Source organism: Pseudophryne corroboree, chromosome 3 (genome assembly GCF_028390025.1).
Source record: "Pseudophryne corroboree isolate aPseCor3 chromosome 3, aPseCor3.hap2, whole genome shotgun sequence".
Taxonomy (NCBI): Eukaryota; Metazoa; Chordata; class Amphibia; order Anura; family Myobatrachidae; genus Pseudophryne; species Pseudophryne corroboree.
In genome coordinates this window covers 381,629,088-381,649,782 of record NC_086446.1, presented here as the reverse complement: position 1 = coordinate 381,649,782, position 20,695 = coordinate 381,629,088, and the positions used below count along the sequence as shown (strand labels likewise).

At 45.5% G+C, this 20,695-nt stretch overlaps 1 protein-coding gene across 1 annotated transcript in view; it reads right to left on the bottom strand.

Moving 5' to 3' along the window:
- MYO1D (myosin ID) overlaps positions 1-20,695 on the bottom strand; it is a 341,746-nt gene that overhangs the window by 211,046 nt on the left and 110,005 nt on the right. The window contains exon 3 of the mRNA XM_063959995.1: positions 8,590-8,701. Within this exon, the coding sequence (XP_063816065.1) occupies positions 8,590-8,684 (95 nt within the window). The 5' untranslated portion in view covers positions 8,685-8,701. The remainder of the gene's footprint in view (positions 1-8,589; positions 8,702-20,695) is intronic.

Sequence of the window (20,695 nt, the reverse complement as noted above, 5' to 3'; positions counted from 1 at the left end):
CCACTAGAGATGGGCAATTATAGGCCTATCTCTCTTTTAAATGTCGATTTAAAACTCTTCGCTAAGATTCTTGCCATGCGCCTTTCCCCTATTTTGACGTCCCTGGTCCACCCAGACCAGGTGGGCTTTATCCCCAACAGACAAGCATCCGATAATACGAGGCGTCTGATCAACCTTATTCAAATAGCAACAACCCGCTCACTGCCGACCCTGGTGGTGGCGCTCGACGCTGAGAAAGCCTTTGACAGGGTGGCTTGGCCATTTCTGACTCAAACCCTACATCATATGGGATTTCGAGGCGCTTTTCTCAACGGTATTAACTCGCTCTATCACAACCCTTCCGCTTCCGTGTTAGTAAATGGCCTCGCGTCTGAGCCCTTCCAAATTAAAAACGGCACCCGACAGGGATGCCCCCTCTCTCCCTTGTTGTTTGCCCTTGTCATGGAACCTCTCGCAGCCAGAATAAGGCTTAATAGCAACATCACAGGTATAGGAGTAGGTCATTCGGACCACAAGATAGCAATGTATGCGGACGATGTAATATTGACACTGACCAACCCCACTGTCTCCCTCCCAACCTTATTTGCTGAGACCCACATTTATGGCTCACACTCAAATTATAACATCAACACAGATAAAACAGAATTCTTAGACATCAACATCCCAAACTCAGACTTAACACTACTACAAATGAACTTCCCTTTCCGCTGGCAGCCTGAGAAGCTTAAATACTTGGGAGTCTATCTAACAAAATCGTATCCCCGACTATACGCAGCCAACTTCCCAAGACTGCTTGCCTCTATCAAAACGGACCTATTAGCGTGGAATAAACAATATATTTCATGGTTTGGACGTACTGCGGCGGTCAAAATGAACGTTCTACCCCGCTTATTATATTTATGGCAGACGCTCCCAATCCACATTCCTACGTCAGTCCTTAAAAACCTACAGCGCGACATTTCAAACTTTATATGGGCAACCAAAAAACCAAGAGTTAAGATGCGAATATTACACAAACATCAATCCACAGGAGGTACAGGCATACCTGATCTAATCAAATACTACCGAGCCACCCAACTAGCATCATGCATTCACTGGCATGCTCCGCCCAATCAGAAAGTATGGACACATATAGAAGCCCACACATTATCGGTATACTCCCCTTCCACTCTCTTATGGTGCCTGCGTACACAACGCCCACCAACCTCAACTATGCTCCCCACAATACGATTCACACTATCCATATGGGACTACTGCACACGATTATACAAACTTCGCTCATTTCACCCCCTCCTGGTCCCCTTATGGAACAATCCTATCTTCACTCCTGGTATAGATCATTGTCATTTCCCACATTGGACCGCCCACAATATTTTGTTTCCCTTGGATTTAGCTCCCCTACATACCTTCCCGGACTTTGCTAATCTACAATCGCGCTTTAACCTCCCCCACAGAGTTTTTTACCAATTTTTACAAATCCGACATTTCCACCACTCGCTCCACCGTCCCTCCCCAGGCACTCCCCTCACACCCACCTCAGCTATCGAATCCCTATGTCGCTCACATCACTTATCTAGAGGTCTTATCTCGTCAATCTATCAGATTTTGCTATCACACAATCAACCTACTAAGGAATCCCACGAATTGGCATGGGAGAATGACACGGGGGAGGTTCTCACCCCCGAAGACTGGTCCCTAATTAAACTGGCCATATCTAAATGCTCAATTTCAGTGGGCATTAAAGAGAATGCTTATAAATTATATACCAGATGGTATTTGGTGCCGACCCGACTCCGTGCAATTTTCCCTGATGCCTCAGATCTTTGCTGGCGACAATGTGGCCAGAGAGGATCCTTATTACACGTTTGGTGGACGTGTCCTGTTATAAGTCAATACTGGAAGGAAATACACAAATTAATTAAAAATATCACTGACTTTGATATGCCCTCCTCACCCTTTTATTCTCTCTTAGCTAGACCGATACCCAACCTCCCACGTCCCACGCTCAAACTAATCAATCACATACTTAACACAGCGAAATGTCAGATCGCAGCGCACTGGAAATCCACAACCCCCCCTCCCGTCCCTGCTACTATCAATGCCATATGGTCAACTTACAGACTGGAACGAATCTCCTCAGTCCTCCATGACACCCCGACTCAATTTATCCGCGTCTGGTCACCTTGGACCGATTACTACAACGCCGAACCTCCATTGTCAACCATCTAAAATCATCTGAATACACCTAGCGTGATACTACACCCCGACTGGCAAACCCCCCCCCCCCCCCCCACTACTTGTATCTTCTGATTGCATCTCCGAATTTGTAATTCCTATCCCCAATCCTACCTTCCCCTACCCACTTTATCACCTACTCTCTCCCCCTCTCTTTCTCTTATTCTCTTTATCTGCACCCTTACTACCTTCCTGTCTCTCCCCATGCATAACCACTAAAGTTCTATACTATTTTCTTTCTCCATCTTTCCTACAATCTACTACACATATTTCTTTTATCAGTTTTTTGACCAGTATATTCTTCTCCACATACATAAAATGTTAAATTCTATCTCAATGTTATAATGAGTTACACTCCTATTGACTTTTGATGATATATATCAGACCGCAGACACTTGTTACAGTATAATGATGTTTGACTAAGATTTTGTAATAAGCCTGCTACTTTTCTCTCACGAGTTGTAACCAAATTCTATTTCACCCAATAAAATATTCTTTCAAAAAAAAAAAAAAAAAGAATAAAGTAGATAGAGACGGAATCCAAATAGTATATAGTTAACCACGGAGTACCACCTAGTAATACATTAACACTTATACAACTATGTACACTCAGTGGTTAAAATCTGATTACATCATTGAGGGAATAAATGTATCCACATGCCAGCAAGTTATATTATTATTAGAATTATTAATTATTATTATTATTATTATTATTATTATTATTATTATTATAGCAGCACAAAACTGTACCTGACTGCACATACTATTTTGCCTTGCGATACTGACTACGCGGAAGCGTGCATCGCATTGCAAGGGAAAATAAATACGGTGCAATGTGAACTAGACACGATGCAAATTGAACTAAAAAGATCATATCGCATGCGATAATCGCACCGTGTGTGGGCACCATAACATCTTGTTTGATATAGATTTCGTATTGATTTCCACATTTCTGATTCTAGTGTAGCCAATAAAAGCTATTATCACAATATAATGTTCCTTTGTGAAACTATTTTATTGCCCATTATTAACATTTACTATTATTATTATTATTATTAGTAGTAGTAGTAGTATTAGTAGTAGCAGCAGTAAAACAGTGTCCAGTGAATTCATGTAATACTGCAGTGTAAAGCCACACCCATATTTGCATAAACCACACCCACATTTTGGTTGGCATGCCTTTCTTTAGCATGGCTACTATAGTTTTGGAATTGGGTCCAACTGAATGTACATTTTCTCCAATCTTGACTAAACACTCCACTGCCTCATGTACTAAATATCGTCCACCAATATTTCACCTTGGCCGACAAACTCTGGTATCTCTTTTTATATCACTTAAATAATCCTTTCTTAAATTTCCTATTCTGCACTTATAAAATGTAAAAGACAATATAGTATTCTAAAAATGGTTTATTAACTGTAATATGTCTACACCATAGCTGCATGCTGATCCAACACATGATATCACTCAGGATGGGGTCATGCCGCAATGACACAAATCACGCCATCAAGTCGAAGCCACCTCAGTGAATTTTGCATGAGTTAATGGTGCATTCTTTTGATAGCACAAGATACATCAAGTAGCAGTCTTGCTTCCACATCTGCCCTAAGCAAGCTATGAAAAATAGGTATGTATGCCTTACACGGAAAGGGGCAGATTCGGTTAGCCACATATATATATTCATTACTGTAGGTAAGACATTGCTTATTTAGGCTCACACCTCCATACAGTCGCTTAGCATGAGTTTCCTGTTGGAACTTGCACTTATTTGTATTTACTCCTAATTCATTGTGAATCATTAAAGATGAAAGGAACCCAATATTATTCTACTACTACTATGGGCAGGATGTATTAAGCCTTGGTGGGTATTTAACAAAGCTTAGCAAGAGATAAAGTGGTGAGAGATAAAGTACGAACCAATCCGCTTCTTACACTTTACAGGCTGTGTTTGAAAAATAACAGTTAAGAGCCGATTGGTTGATACTTCACTCTCCACTTTATCTCTCTCTCCAATCTTTGATAAATCTCCCCCATGGAGAAATAACATTGAGTAGTTGTCCAAATCAGTTTCCGTCATTTCAATGACAGCATATTTGCTGCTATTGGCAACTTCTCCACTTTACCTCTCTCCAAAGTCTTGATACATCCCCCACCCCCTCTTATGGGAGAAGCTGTAAGCCCATCCACCTGTTTCTTCTAGGTCCACTAGAGTCCTGTGGGAGGTAGCTATTTTGTTGACAAAACAAAAACAGCAGCAACAACAACAGGTTGAGTCTCCCATATCCAAAATGCTTGGATTTCAGATTTTTCAGCATTTTGCAATATTTGCATAACATAATGAGATATCTCGGGGACGAGGCCCAAGTCTAAACACAGAATGCATTTATGTTTCATATACACCTTTTACACACAGGCTGCAGGACATTTACGTAATATTTTTAATACTTTTGTGAATGAACAAGGTTTGCGTACATTGAGCCATCAGAGAGCAAAGGTTTCACTATCTCAGTCATGCTCAAAAAATTTTGGATTTCGTAATATTTCGGATATGGGAGATTCAACCTGTACTAATTAGAATGCATGTTATTAACCCATTAGGAAACAGTGACATAACGGAGATTTGATTTGGTAAATTGCTTATAAGCATAGTTACAATTTTGTGCTCCAATGATGTCAATAGTTCCAAACAATTAGAATGGCTGCCTTCACAGAGAGCAGCAAAAACAGGTGGTACATGTTATTTATACGGGTGCCACTTGGTCCACCAGTCAAGTTGTTTTGTAATTGTGAAGCCCTTCCAGCTTCAATTGCCAGATCCATGCAGGGACTTGTAGTTCACCACATCTGGGAAGATCATATCATGGCAAGTAGCATTATTCAAAACCACTGTTCCTAGGCTAAGGGCCTAATTCAGTGCCACACGCAAGCCACACACAATGCCAATGTTCACATAGTGAGCAATTTTTGCAACTGTGCATGTGCAAAAATGACTGAAAACCCTACAGCGGCTGCGTTACACAGAGTGTGCACAGTGGTGCTGTTGCGACCGGGACAGATGGTATCAGAAATGTTGAAAACAAATTGAAAGTTGCTACTGGGCGGTGACCAGGAGGTGGCTAGTCATGAACAAAAAAATGGTCCGGTCAGTGGGCGTATTACGGGGTGTGTGGCAGAAGTGTCAATGCAAGCGACTGCATACGCAGCCGCAAGGATAAGAGGCCATAGTCAGATGGAGAAACTGCACCTACCATAGGGCCTGTGCAAGCTTTGGTGATGCGACCAATGGTGGCGTGTAACGACGCACCAATCGCTATTACAGCATGTACAGGCACTGACAGTGGGCATCTCGGTCTATGCACATTCAGCAAAACAGCGGCATTTGCATAAATTCGCAGATGGGCGATCACCAATAGACACTGCTGTGTGTGCTTTTGCATGCTACTCAGAACAAATCAGGCCCTAAAGCTGGGCATACACTATACAATTATCTGGCAGATCATCTGCCAGATCTGGCTTGTTGGAATGAAAATCTAGTAATGGATGAGAGCAAATGACATTTGACCATTTGCTCCAAAACACTGGAACATGGACAAAAATGGGCATTCATACAAACTGGTTAAGGGGAATATCCAATTAGCCCCGGTAATTTACCCAGGCTAATTGTCCCGCCAGGGCCTATCTAATTAGCTCCGATAAGCCGGCGCGTGCCGCGGCTTATCAGGGATTTTGTTTCCCCTGGTTTATTTTTTTTTTCAACAGGCGAAATCGGTGAAACATCGGGAAAAAGTCCAAAAAACGGCCGAAAACGGACGTTTTTTTCGGACCCGATGTTTTAACGGGGCTAAATGGATATCCCCCTAAATCAATGATTTATTCCATTTGTCTGATAGACAGTTTTTGTCCATCTTCCATTGTTTTGGAGCAAATGGTCAAATGTAATTTACTCTCATCCATTACTAGATTTTCATTCCAACAAGCCAGATCTGAGATGATCTGCCAGATAACTGTATAGTGTATGCCCAGTTTAAGTGTTCAACCTGTAGCTGTTTATAAAACAGGGAGAACCATTAATGGACAACTTCCTACTTAATACAGTCTGTTATGCTACTCTGCTGTTATTTTATTTATCCCATTCCCAATCCTGCTGGAGGGAAATTAATCCTGCCTGGAATGACATGTGAGGAGCATCAAGTAGAGCCTATAGAATTAACAAGTACCAACATCGATTACCAGATAGATATAAAAATTGAGATGCTTGATTCATTTGTGGTATCACAACTGGCATGTAAAACGCTGGTTAGGTAGGGTACCAGATAAAAAAAACAAGCATTTTGTTCCCACTAGGGATAACAGTGTGATATGTCAGAAACAAGAGGTGTGGAAGATGGGGCATAGTTGCTGGTATCTGGTCTCTAGGTTGACAAGACTTAGGTCGACAGTGTCTAGGTCGACCACTATTGGTCGACAGTAACTAGGTCGACAGGTCAAAAGGTTGACGTGAGTTTTTAATTTTTTTTTCTTTATTTAAACTTTTTCATACTTTACGTTCTACGTGGGCTACGATTGGGAACGGTAACCTGAAGCATGGCGAGTGAAGCAAGCCATGCGAGGGGACGCGGTGCACTAATTGGGGTTCCCGATCACTGTATGGTGAAACCGACACCAAAAAGATTTTAAAAAAAACTCACGTCAACCTTTTGACCTGTCGACATAGAGACCCTATCGACCTAGAATCCCTGTTGACCTTCAATACCACACCCTTATTCTGCAGGAAACACCCTGAAATAGTAGCAATCTCCTTAACTCCCTTAATAGTCCAGCAATCTCCCAGGTTGCACATTACCAACATTATACAGCTGTTACATTCTTGAAGGGGAAGAGGGGGGTAGAGATCAGAGATACATACATTCAAATGGGCTCATCAGTGCCATTTCCCTCCATTGGTTATAAAGCGCAATGGGGCAGATTTATTAAGCTTGGTGAAGTGATAAAGTGGAAGCTGATAATGCACCAGCCAGTCAGATCCTTACTGCCATGTCACAGGCTGGGTTTGAAAAATGACAGTTAGGAGCTGACTGGCTGGAGCGTTATCACCTTCCACTTCATCGAGCTTAATAAATCAACCCCAATGATCCCTATGGCTAAATGCATTTTAAATAAGTTTTTTCATAGACACTTACAGTATATAGAAGGCCTTGTAAAGCACAATACACAAACAAATCCTGAAAAATATCAGTGTCTCTTCTTCAACAAGTAGATCTTACTAACGTTGGGGATCATTTACATTTGTAAGTAAGTCATGTTTATGACACGCCTCTCAGATGTAGCAGTACATGTCCGAGCTGATAGGTGTAAAGGGTCCTACACACTGGGCGATAATTCTCAAAGATATGAACGATCTCGTTCATTAATGAACGAGATACCGTTCATATCTTTCAGTGTGGAGGCACCAGTGATGAACAATGCGCGGGCCCCGCGCTCGTTCATCGCTGGTGCCCCGTCGCTTGTGCATGCAGGCCAATATGGACAATCTTGTCCATATTTGCCTGCACTTCTATGGAGCCGTGTGACGGGGGAAGTGAAGAAACTTCACTCCCCCCGTCACTGCCCCCCCCCCCCCCCCCACCGCCGGGTCGCCCGTCGGCCGTATCCGCTGTCGGGCATCTTAGCGGCGGATCGTTAAATGTGTAGGGCCCTTTACTTTCACAATCTCCCTGAAATGCCTTTTCGAAAGTAGGCAAGTATGAGGTGGGGTGATCAGAGTCCATAATGAAGGTGTATTATAAAACTACATAGAGCAGATCACACTTATAAATGGGTATGGGACTCAGGGTCGACACCCATTAGGTCAACACTAGAAATATGTTGACACGGCCATTAGGTCAACATGAACAAGGTCGACATGAGTTTTTAATGAGTTTTTGGTGTCGTTTTCTCCATCAAGTGACCAAGAACCCCAATTAGTGCACCGCGTCCCCTTGCATGGCTCGCGGGCAAGGTGCCTCAATCCGCTACCGCTGCACTCGGCACAGGTTACCGTTCTCAATCGTAGCCCACGTGGATCGTAAAGTATGAAAAAGTTCCCCCAAAAAATATGTGAAACTCATGTCGACCTATTTCTAGTGTCGACCTAGCCACTGTCGACCAATGGTGTCGACCCAGAGTCCGGATACCCTTATAAATGTAAAATCCCAAAAGTGCTAAAGACAGCGACATATATACAGAAAGGGATATACAGGTATCAAACATTTGTGCTGATGGGAGTGGCAGGCTAAAGGCATCAGTGTGAAGGAAGGATGGGGATAAAAAGATAGGAGGGCTGTTGTGTGTTAGATAGTGTATAAGACACTTACCTGAGTTTCAGGTTGTCCATAAATTCAGGTAATGTGACAGAGTCCATAAGAACAAAGTCCGCTTTGCCAAACTGCAGCCCCTCTTGTTCTGCCATGGTTGTGGCACCGAGAGCTTAGTGACAAAATACAACCAATTCAGACTTCTACTCAGTTGTGGAGCTTACACCTGCATACACAAGCTACACAACCAGCGCACAACTATACAACAGGACAATTACACAACCAATGACAGTTACACCCTGCCTGCAGGAACAGTGACTGTCTCTGTCACACCCAGGCTGTATGTGGCTCTCTCTTGGATTCCAGGCACTCTCTGTCATTCCCAGGTGTGAGAGTGATCTTGAAGAGTGCAATGCCTCTGGGATCCAGTCATCCAGATGTCTCTTAGCAGGTGATATCTCTTAAGGGAAGTGTACTTCTTAGAAGGCTGTCCACTGATTAAAGTCTCTGGAAAAAGATTCTCAAAGGAACTTCTGCAGGATGGAATCTCTCATTAATCATACAGTGTATGTTTCAGAGAATCACACGAAGTCTAGCGCAAGATGGGTTACCTCCTTTATACAAGTCTCAGTGCAAGATGTGATGTCCCATTATGTTGCAATGTGCAGGAAAAATATCTCAGGACTTGGAGACTCTATTCTAACTGATGCCCACTGTCAGGTTTCCCAGGGAAAAGCAGTCTCTTGTGTGTGAGCCTCCCCTGTGTAAGTCTCACACTTCTGTCCATCCATACAGAAAGCAGCAGGAAGAGTGTCGGAGAGGTGAGGGGGAAGGAGGGAGGGGAGACAGGAGAGGAGGGGAGAGGTAAGAGACGTTGGGAGGGGAGGAAGGAGAGCAGAGAGGAAAGGTGAGGCAGAGGGGAGGGCAGAGATGTGAGAGGAGGGGCAATGTGACAGGGGCCATTCACAGGGATCGGGGGTAGGTAAGAGAGGAGGAAATGAGGGTGGATGAAAGGCGGGGTGGTAGGGAGGAAAGTGCTGAAAGAGGCAGTGAGAGGACTTGAAAACAAGTTTCAGAGGAGGGACATAGTGGAACAGGGCGTACATGGGAGTGCAGCAAAGTGGATGGATGTAATGACATGGTAGCAGGTGAGGGCTGTCCGTGGCCACACAGGATAGTGCTGTCTGACCTTACAGACGCAGTGTATAGTCTGCAGATCTTCCTAAACTAATGCCGAGTGGATTCAGCTTCAGGGTAAAGAAGCCCTGCACCTAATCCCCACTAACGTGACAAGGCTGAAGTTAGCTTTATTTGGCCAGCCTTTTATTCACTTCTTATTCAAGCTCCAGCTTCTTACTCACGTCTTATTCGAGCTCCAGCTTTTTATTCAGTTCATTCAGTTTTGCAAGGGTTAATGAGTGTTGGGCAATAAATTTGACACCTGAAATCAACAGAGTGGGGGTCTCTTGCATTATATGACCCACATGTACTTTGCCTTGCCCAACGCTGGTTTGGGCATGAAATACGCTGGCAAAGTGGCCACCTTAACACCATCATTTTCTATTATGAATAAGTAGCTGTAGTTTTGCAAGGGTTAACGAGTCACGTTAATGTCTCGTTAACCCTTGCACGAGTTAATTTTGGTGGTATTTCATGCCTAAACCAGTGTTGGGCAAGGCAAAATATGAGCCGGTCATGTGCAATTGACCACTCTCTGTTGATTTCAGGTCAAATTTGTTGCCCAAGACTCGTTAACCCTTGCAAAACTGAATGATCTGAATAAGAAGCTGGAGCTATAATAAATGAATAAGAAGCTGGAGTTTGAATAAGAGGCTGGCCTAATAAGAAACTAACTTCAGCCTCGTACGTGACGTGAGATATTCACATAACACATTATAAAATGATGTAAATTCCTCTGACTCCGAAACTAGTAGCAAAATAGAGAATAAGCTCATACAGAGGAATTCGGGGGTCGCTGCAGGGAGAAGTGCTGTTCCGGTGTTCCGGAATTTGGTCCGGTACGGCATTCACCGAATACCTAAACTATGTATATAGCTTGCCAGCTCATTCCATAGCAATCCGGACACGTGCCGTCTGCAGTAAGCGCTTACACTGGCGGTTTTAGTCTATATACTCGTCTTTGAGGTCTTCGCTATGAGTAAATCTCATGTGACTAGCAATAAACATGTAACAGCTGCCTACCACTCTTGCTTTCCTGTGATTAATAGCATGCATGAGCAGCTCCATCTCTCACAGTCTGCACCTGATGAGGAGGCTATGGTAAATAAAGGCCACACCTCACCTGGTCCTAATCTGCCAGTCAAAAGAAAACACATAAGTAGTTCATATGTGCCCCTTGTTACATAGATGAGTTGGCAACTGTATGTGAAGCAGATGGGGTTACACAATGTGATACAAAAGGGATCTAAGAACAACCTCGATAAGTCAGGTGATGCCAAGCCTCTTTTATGAGAGGCTACTCTTTTGGTAAATGCTAGAACCAAGTGGGCTAAAGGACCTCTCACATCAGGGGGAGGAGCAAGGCCGGCGTGCCTAAACTTTTTGTAATAGTTTTTAATATATTATATAATATTGCAGAATAAAAGCTATATTGATTAGTATGTATAGAATAATAAGATTTTACTTACCGATAAATCTATTTCTCGTAGTCCGTAGTGGATGCTGGGACTCCGTAAGGACCATGGGGATATAGCGGCTCCGCAGGAGACAGGGCACAATAATAAAAGCTTTAGGATCAGGTGGTGTGCACTGGCTCCTCCCCCTATGACCCTCCTCCAAGCCTCAGTTAGGATACTGTGCCCGGACGAGCGTGCATAATAAGGAAGGATATTGAATCCCGGGTAAGACTCATACCAGCCACACCAATCACACCGTACAACCTGTGATCTGAACCCAGTTAACAGTATGATAACAACGAAGGAGCCTCTGAAAAGACGGCTCACAACAAGAATAACCCGATTTTTGTAACAATAACTATGTACAAGTATTGCAGACAATCCGCACTTGGGATGGGCGCCCAGCATCCACTACGGACTACGAGAAATAGATTTATCGGTAAGTAAAATCTTATTTTCTCTGACGTCCTAGTGGATGCTGGGACTCCGTAAGGACCATGGGGATTATACCAAAGCTCCCAAACGGGCGGGATAGTGCGGATGACCCTGCAGCACCGAATGAGAGAACTCCATGTCCTCCTCAGCCAGGGTATCAAATTTGTAGAATTTAGCAAACGTGTTTGCCCCTGACCAAGTAACTGCTCGGCAAAGTTGTAAAGCCGAGACCCCTCGGGCAGTCGCCCAAGATGAGCCCCCTTCCTTTTGGAATGGGCTTTTACAGATTTTGGCTGTGGCAGGCCTGCCACAGAATGTGTAAACTGAATTGTATTACAAATCCAGCGAGCAATCGTCTGCTTAGAAGCAGGAGCACCCATCTTGTTGGGTGCATACAGGCTAAACAGCGAGTCAGATTTTCTGACTCCAGCCGTCCTGGAAACATATTTTTCAGGGCCCTGACAACGTCAAGTAACTTGGAGTCCTCCAAGTCCCTAGTACCTGCAGGTACCACAATAGGTTGGTTCATGTGAAAAACAGAAAACACCTTAAGGAGAAATTGAGGACGAGTCCTCAATTCTGCCCTGTCAGAATGAAAAATTAAGTAAGGGCTTTATATATGATAAAGCCGCCAATTCTGACACACGCCTGGCTGAAGCCAGGGCTAATAGCATCGTCACCTTCCATGTGAGATATTTTAAGTCCACAGTGGTGAGTGGTTCAAACCAATGTGACTTTAGGAAACTCAAAACAACATTGAGATCCCAAGGTGCCACTGGGGCACAAAAGGAGGCTGTATATGCAGTACCCCTTTTACAAACATCTGAACGTCAGGCACTAAAGCCAGTTCTTTCTGGAAGAAATTCGACAGGGCCGAAATTTGAACCTTAATGGACCCTAATTTTAGGCCCATAGACAGTCCTGTTTTCAGGAAATGTAGGAAACGACCCAGTTGGAATTCCTCTGTAGGGGCCTTCTTGGCCTCACACCACGCAACATATCTTCACCAAATGCGGTGAAAATGTTTTGCGGTACATCCTTCCCGTCTTCGACCAGGGTAGGGATGACTTCATCTGGAATGCCCTTTCAGGATCCGGCGTTCAACCGCCATGCCGTCAAACGCGGCCGCGGTAAGTCTTGGAACAGACAAGGCCCCTGCTGGAGCAGGTCCTTTCTTAAAGGTAGAGGCCACGGGTCTTCCGTGAACATCTCTTGAAGTTTCGGGTACCAAGTCCTTCTTGGCCAATCCGGAACCACGAGTATCGTTCTTACTCATCTCCCTCTTATGATTCTCAGTACTTTTGGTATGAGAGGCATAGGAGGGAACACATACTCTGACTGGTACACCCACAGTGTTACCAGAGCGTCCACCGCTATTGCCTGAGGGTCCCTTGACCTGGCGCAATATCTGTCTAGTTTTTTGTTCAGGCGGGACGCCATCATGTCCACCTTTGGTTTTTCCCAACGGTTTACAATCATGTGGAAGACTTCCCGATGAAGTCCCCACTCTCCCGGGTGGAGGTCATGCCTGCTGAGGAAGTCTGCTTCCCAGTTTTCCACTCCCGGAATGAACACTGCTGAGAGTGTTATCACATGATTTTTCGCCCAGCGAAGAATCCTTGTAGTTTCTGCCATTTCCCTCCTGCTTCTTGTGCCGCCCTGTCTGTTTACGTGGGCGACTGCCGTGATGTTGTCCCACTGGATCAATACCGGCTGACCTTGAAGCAGAGGTCTTGCTAAGCTTAGAGCATTGTAAATTGCCCTTAGCTCCAGTATATTTATGTGGAGAGAAGTCTCCAGACTTGATCACACTCTCTGGAAATTTTTTCCTTGTGTGACTGCTCCCCAGCCACTCAGGCTGGCATCCGTGGTCACCAGGACCCAGTCCTGAATGCCGAATCTGCGGCCCTTTCATAGATGAGCACTCTGCAGCCACCGCAGAAGAAACACCCTTGTCCTTGGAGACAGGGTTATCCGCTGATGCATCTGAAGATGCGATCCGGACCATTTTTCCAGCAGATCCCACGGAAAGGTTCTTGCATGAAATCTACCGAATGGGATCGCTTTGTAAGAAACCACCATTTTTCACAGGATCCTTGTGCAATGATGCACTGATACTTTTCCTGGTTTTAGGAGGTTCCTGACTAGCTCGGATAACTCCCTGGCTTTCTTCTCCGGGAGAAAACATCCTTTTCTGGACTGTGTCCAGAATCATCCCTAGGAACAGTAGACGTGTCGTCGGAAAAAAACTGCGATTTTGGAATATTTAGAATCCACTCGTGCTGTCGTAGAACTACTTAAGATAGTGCTACTCCGACCTCCAACTGTTCTCTGGACCTTGCCCTTATCAGGAAAGCGTCCATATTTCTTTTAAGAAGAATCATCATTTCGGCCATTACCTTGGTAAAGACCCGGGGTGCCGTGGACAATCCAAACGGCAGCGTCTGAACTGATAGTGACAGTTCTGTACCACGAACCTGAGGTACCCTTGGTGAGAAGGCAAATTTGGACATGTAGGTAAGCGTCCCTGATATCCAGTGACACCATATCGTCCCCTTCTTCCTGGTTCGCTATCACTACTCTGAGTGACTCCATCTTGATTTGAACGCTTGTAAGTAAGTGTTCAAATATTTCAGATCTCACCGAGCCGTCTGGCTTCAGTACCACAATATAGTGTGGAATAATACCCCTTCCCTTGTTGTAGAAGGGGTACTTTGATTATCACCTGCTGGGAATACAGCCTGTGAATTGTTCCCAATACTGCCTCCCTGTCGGAGGGAGACGTTGGTAAAGCAGACTTCAGGAACTTGTGAGGGGGAGACGTCTCGAATTTCCAATGTACACCTGGGATACTACGTGTAGGATCCAGGAGTCCACTTGTGAGTGAGCCCCCTGCGTGCTGAAACTCTTGAGATGACCCCCTACCGCACCTGAGTCCGCTTGTACGGCCCCAGCGTCATGCTGCGGACTTGGCAGAAGCTGTGGAGGGCTTCTGTTCCTGGGAATGGGCTGCCTGCTGCAGTCTTCTTCCCTTTCCTCTACCCCTGGGCAGATATGACTGGCCCTTTTGCCCGCCTGCCCTTATGGGGACGAAAGGACTGAGACTGAAAAGACTGTGTCCTTTTCTGCTGAGATGTGACTTGGGGTAACAAAAGGTGGATTTTTCAGCTGTTGCCATGGCCACCAGGTCCGATGGACCGCCCCTTTATACGGCAATACTTCCATGTGCCGTCTGGAATCTGCATCACCTGACCACTGTCGTGTCTTCGTCTGGCAGATATGGACATCACATTTACTCTTGATGCCAGAATGCAAATATCCCTCTGCGCATCTCGCATATATAGAAATGCATCTATAGTCAATAAAATCTTGTCCCTGTCAAGGGTATCAATATTTTCAGTCAGGAAATCCGACCAAGCCCCCTCAGCGCTGCACATCCAGGCTGAGGCGATTGCTGGTCGTAGTATAACACCAGTATGTGTGTATATACTTTTAGGATATTTTTCAGCTTCCTATCAGCTGGCTCCTTGAGGGCTGCCGTATCTGGAGACGGTAACGCCCCTTGTTTTTATAAGCATGTGAGCGCCTTATCCACCCTAAGGTGTGTTTCCCAACTCGCCCTAACTTCTGGCGGGAAAGGGTATACCGCCAATAATTTTCTATCGGAGGAAACCCACGTATCATCACACACTTCATTTAATTTATCCGATTCAGGAAAAACTACAAAGTAGTTTATTCACACCCTACATAATACCCTTATTTGTGGTACTTGTAGTATCAGAAATATGTAACACCTCCTTCATTGCCCTTAACATGAAACGTGTGGCCCTAAAGGAAAATACGTTTGTTTCTTCACCGTCGACACTGGAGTCAGTGTCCGTGTCTGTGTCGACCGACTGAGGTAAATGGGCGTTTTTACAAGCCCCTGACGGTGTCTGAGACGCCTGGACAGGTACTAATTTGTTTGCCGGCCGTCTCATGTCGTCAACCGACCTTGCAGCGTGTTGACATTATCACGTAATTCCTAAATAAGCCATCCATTCCAGTGTCGACTCCCTAGAGAGTGACATCACCAATACAGGCAATTTGCTCCGCCTCCTCACCAACATCGTCCTCCTACATGTCGACACACACGTACCGACACACATCACACACACAGGGAATGCTCTGATAGAGGACAGGACCCCACTAGCCCTTTGGGGAGACAGAGGGAGAGTTTGCCAGCACACACCAAAAACGCTATAATTATACAGGGACAACCCCTTATACAAGTGTTTTCCCTTATAGCATTTTTATATATGTAATCATATCGCCAAATAAGTGCCCCCCCTCTCTGTTTTAACCCTGTTTCTGTAGTGCAGTGCAGGGGAGAGCCTGGGAGCCTTCCTCACAGCAGAGCTGAGCAGGAAAATGGCGCCGTGTGCTGAGGAGAATAGGCCCCGCCCCTTTTTCGGCGGGCTCTTCTCTCGGAGTTTGTGAGATCTGGCAGGGGTTAAATACATCCATATAGCCTCAAGGGCTATATGTGATGTATTTTAGCCATAAAAAGGTATTATACATTGCTGCCCAGGGCGCCCCCCCCAGCGCCCTGCACCCTCAGTGACAGTTGGTGACTGTTGGTGAAGTGTGCTGACAACAATGGCGCACAGCTGCAGTGCTGTGCGCTACCTTATGAAGACTGAAAGTCTTCTGCCGCCTGTTTCTGGACCTCTGGACCTCTTCAACTTCGGCATCTGCAAGGGGGGTCGGCGGCACGGCTCCGGGACCGGACTCCATGGCTGGGCCTGTGTTCGATCCCTCTGGAGCTAATGGTGTCCAGTAGCCTAAGAAGCAAATCCATCCTGCACGCAGGTGAGTTTACTTCTCTCCCCTAAGTCCCTCGTAGCAGTGAGCCTGTTGCCAGCAGGACTCACTGAAAATAAAAAACCTAACTTAAACTTTTATTCTAAGCAGCTCAGGAGAGCCACCTAGATTGCACCCTTCTCGTCGGGCACAAAAATCTAACTGAGGCTTGGAGGAGGGTCATAGGGGGAGGAGCCAGTGCACACCACCTGATCCTAAAGCTTTTATTATTGTGCCCTGTCTCCTGCGGAGCCGCTATATCCCCATGGTCCTTACGGAGTCCCAGCATCCACTAGGACGTCAGAGAAATGAATATATACTATATATGCTGAAAGCTATTTCCAGTAATAGTGATTTAAGAGCCCATTTATCATTAGATTTCTCTGGCTGGGTCCACAGGATTATCCACAGGATAACATTGGGATATTGTCGAGCGACAGCGAAAATGGCACCAACACGGTCACGAGCTTTCTGGCCTCCCAGGATGCATTGGGGCCTCCACTATATAGTCCCGCCCACTGACTCAGTCAGATCAGTTTTTTGCTTGGTGCGGCAGGAAGCCGCATGGTCACAGGGCTGCTGTGAAAGCAGCCTCAAGTTTTCATTACTTTATTTTTATAGACTTACTGTTTTTGTTTGAGCGACTTCTCTTAACAGCGTCTTAAACGTGTATTAGAAAGAGTCGCTCCAACAACTCCCCACCGGGTCGCAACAACGCTTACCTTCGCGGTACAGTGCTGTCTCGACGGGCGTCTGTGTCGGATGTTCTAGCAGGTCCAGCAGACGTTAACAGGCTGTGGCCGGAGCATGGGGAGACAGTGAGTATATGGACTTCCTCTTACTAGAGGGGTCAGGACACAGCTACGCTGATTTGGTGGAGACTACAAACAGCGTGTTGATGCGCCGAACATCTCGAGTGTGACAGCGCTACGCTCCGGGGATCATAGGCGCCAGGACTAGGTGAGGCCGCGATCCTGGGAGTTTAAGTCAACAGGGGGTTTCAGACGCTCTCCTGGCCGTCCCTCCTCCGAGTTCATGGCCAGTTCCCGAGGGTCTCTCGTTTCATGAACTGAATGACCTCACTTCCGGCTCAGACGCTACCACGAGGGTACTCGGTCGCAGCTTAGACGCTGCGGTTGTGTACACTGGATATAAACCCGCCCAGACCGAGTCGCAGGCCTTTAGTGTCTGCATGCACGTGGAGTCGCTCAGCGTCCGTGTCCGTTGGTGAGCGTCCGTGTCCGTTATCAGTTACCAAGAGCGGCAGTGTACACCAGTAGCGTCTGAATCCACTCAGCGTCTTTCGAGCGTCTTTGCTTGGATATGGAAGTGTGGTGAGTCTCTCTGTATCCCGCTCCCTGGAGGCAGGGTATACAGTACTAAAAATTCCTTCTACTTCTTAGTGTGCACTGTTAATTTTTAGTACCTATTGCATATGAGACCTGTATATTACTGTGTTTTCTGCATGTTATGTTGAAAAAGAACCAGTTAAACAGAAGTACAAATTTCCTACTTATGTATAAGTTATTATGGAGGTTGTATTCTCATATGACAATGTCTAATGCTTTAACATGTAACTGACTGCTAGTATGTGTGCTGACTTTTCTGTGTAATGTCAGTCCTGTTCTGACCCTCAAATCAGGTGCACTGTGGTCAGATTGATTTCACCTCTATATACTGATTATAGGGTGTGGTTCAGTCACAAAATTGTGTAGTCAATATCAGAAAAAATGTCTGTGAGCGGCAAAAGTGATGAGGAGAATTTGTCAAGCACTCCTACAGCCCTAACATGCTTATCTTGTAAGTCAGGGGTAATTGATATGATTCAATTGGTCACTTATGAGGGTTTGTGTGCAAACTGTTTCGCTTTTCAGCGAAGTAAAAAACAGGAGTTAGTTCAACCTCCAGTAGAGCCACCATGGAATATGTTCGCAAAGACTCTGTCTTCAATAGCGGACAGGTTAGCTCCAGTAGCACCACCTCAGGGGTTAGGTTACACTATGAACCCATACATGCAGCTCCCTTCCTATGGTTTGGTTCCAGTAGCCTCTACAAGCAACCAAGGGGTAGGTAAGACTAAGACAGATACGTCTGTATGGCAGACTACACAAGAGGATACATTGGATGATGATGCGGAAACAATAGATTCAACTCCGTATGATGATCAGTCGCAGAGCTTTAGTTCAGATGATGTAGCTGAACTCATTAATGCAGTAAAGGCTGTGCTTTCTCTGGAAGAACCAGCCAAGACAGCGTTAAAAGCAAAAGCACCTGTATTCAAACGAACAAAGTCAGTGAAAGCTGAATTTCCAGCGTCAGAGGAGTTGACGGAAATGATGGATGAGTCTTGGGCAGCGCCCGGTAAAAAGTATAAGATTCCTAGGAGATGGGATTCTTATTATCCATTTCCTGCTGGAGATTGTTCGAAGAGAGAAGTTCCTCCAAAAGTAGATGCACATGTTCTGTGACTTGTGCACAAATCTGCTTTGCCACTGTCATCTACCTCTTTGAATGATGTCACAGACAGGAGGGTAGAGAGCCTATTGAAAAATATTTTTTCTCTTGTGGGTGCAGTGGTAAGACCTGCTATGGCTTCGGCCTGGGTAGCAAGGGCAATGGGCGAATGGATAGAGGAACTAGAAAATGACATCCCCTCTCCTACTAGGGAGCAAGAGGATCGTCTTTGCCGTTTAAGACAATCTGCCCAGTATTTAGAAGAAGCAGCCATTGATGTAGGCACTGTTGCTTCTAAAGCTTCAGCCCTGGCAGTAGTCGCTCGCAGAGCAGTCTGGCTACGGACCTGGAAGGCAGATGCGGAGTCCAAGAAGGAATTGGAAGCATTGCCTTTCATGGGTAATATATTATTTGGAAAACCTTTATCGGATATCCTAGAGTCAGAGGCTGAATCGAAGAAGGTCAGATTTCCGGCTACCTACAACCCTAAGTCCAAGGGTTTAAAATTTTGCTCATTTCGCTGGCAAAGCAAAGCGAAAGGTAAAGAGGAGCCTAAACAACCCCAGTTTAAATCCAGGGGTAAGAAGCAGTGGGCTAGCAAAAAGCCAGCTTCCAAACCTGAACAAAAGCCCTCAGCCTGAAGAGACGGGCCTCCGCCTGGAGGATTCCAGGGTTGGGGGCCGACTCCTGCAATTTGCACACACATGGCAACAGTCAACAACAGATGCCTGGGTGCAGAAGGTAGTATCTCAGGGGTATGGGTTCCCATTCAGGAGGCAGCCTCTTCAAAGATTTTTTTGCACCAGCCCGTCTCGTATAGAGTCGAAGGCCAATGCCCTGCAAGAAGCAGTCCAAAAATTACTGCAGTCAGGTGTGATTGTCCCAGTACCTCCATCACAAAAGGGACAGGGGTATTACTCCAATCTGTTTCTAATCCAGAAACCAAATGGGTCATATCAACCAATTCTAAATCTGAAGATGTTGAACAATTACATATGGATCCCGAAGTTCCACATGGAGACGTTACGCTCCATAATGTTGGCTATGGAACCGGGAGACTATATGGTATCTCTGGATGTGCGGGATGCTTACCTACATGTGCCTATAGCACTATCACATCAGTGTTACCTCAGGTTTGCCATCCTCAAGGAACACTTCCAGTTCCAAGCTCTGCCCTTCGGGCTAGCTACAGCACCCAGGGTGTTTACCAAGATCATGGTGGTTATGGCAGCTTGTCTGCGCAAACAAGGGATAAGGATATTCCCATACCTAGACGACCTATTAATCTTAGCACAGTCGCAAGATTTACTGTTGAGCCATCTCCAACAGACGATAGTTTGTTTACAGAGACACGGGTGGCTCATAAATTGGGAGAAGTCGTCCCTGAATCCATCACAGCGGATGGTTCATTTGGGAGCCATATTGGATTCAGACCTACAGAGAGTTCTCTTACCAGAGAAGGAAATAGTCAAGGTGCAGGTCATGGCTCAGGAAGCGTTGCAAGCCCAGATAATGTCAGTCCATGCAGCAATGCGACTGTTGGGTCTGATGGTATCAACGTTCGACATGGTGGAATATGCGCAATTCCACTCCAGACCATTGCAGCATCTCATTTTGACAAAATGGAACGGAAATCATCAAACAATAAAGAAGCAGATGATAAAGATTCCAGTAAATGTAAAAAGGTCTCTAGCATGGTGGCTACAGACAGACCATTTAAACAAGGGGAGACCCTTTTGGATAAAAGAGTGGCAAGTCCTGACGACAGATGCCAGCCTGCAAGGTTGGGGGGCGGTACT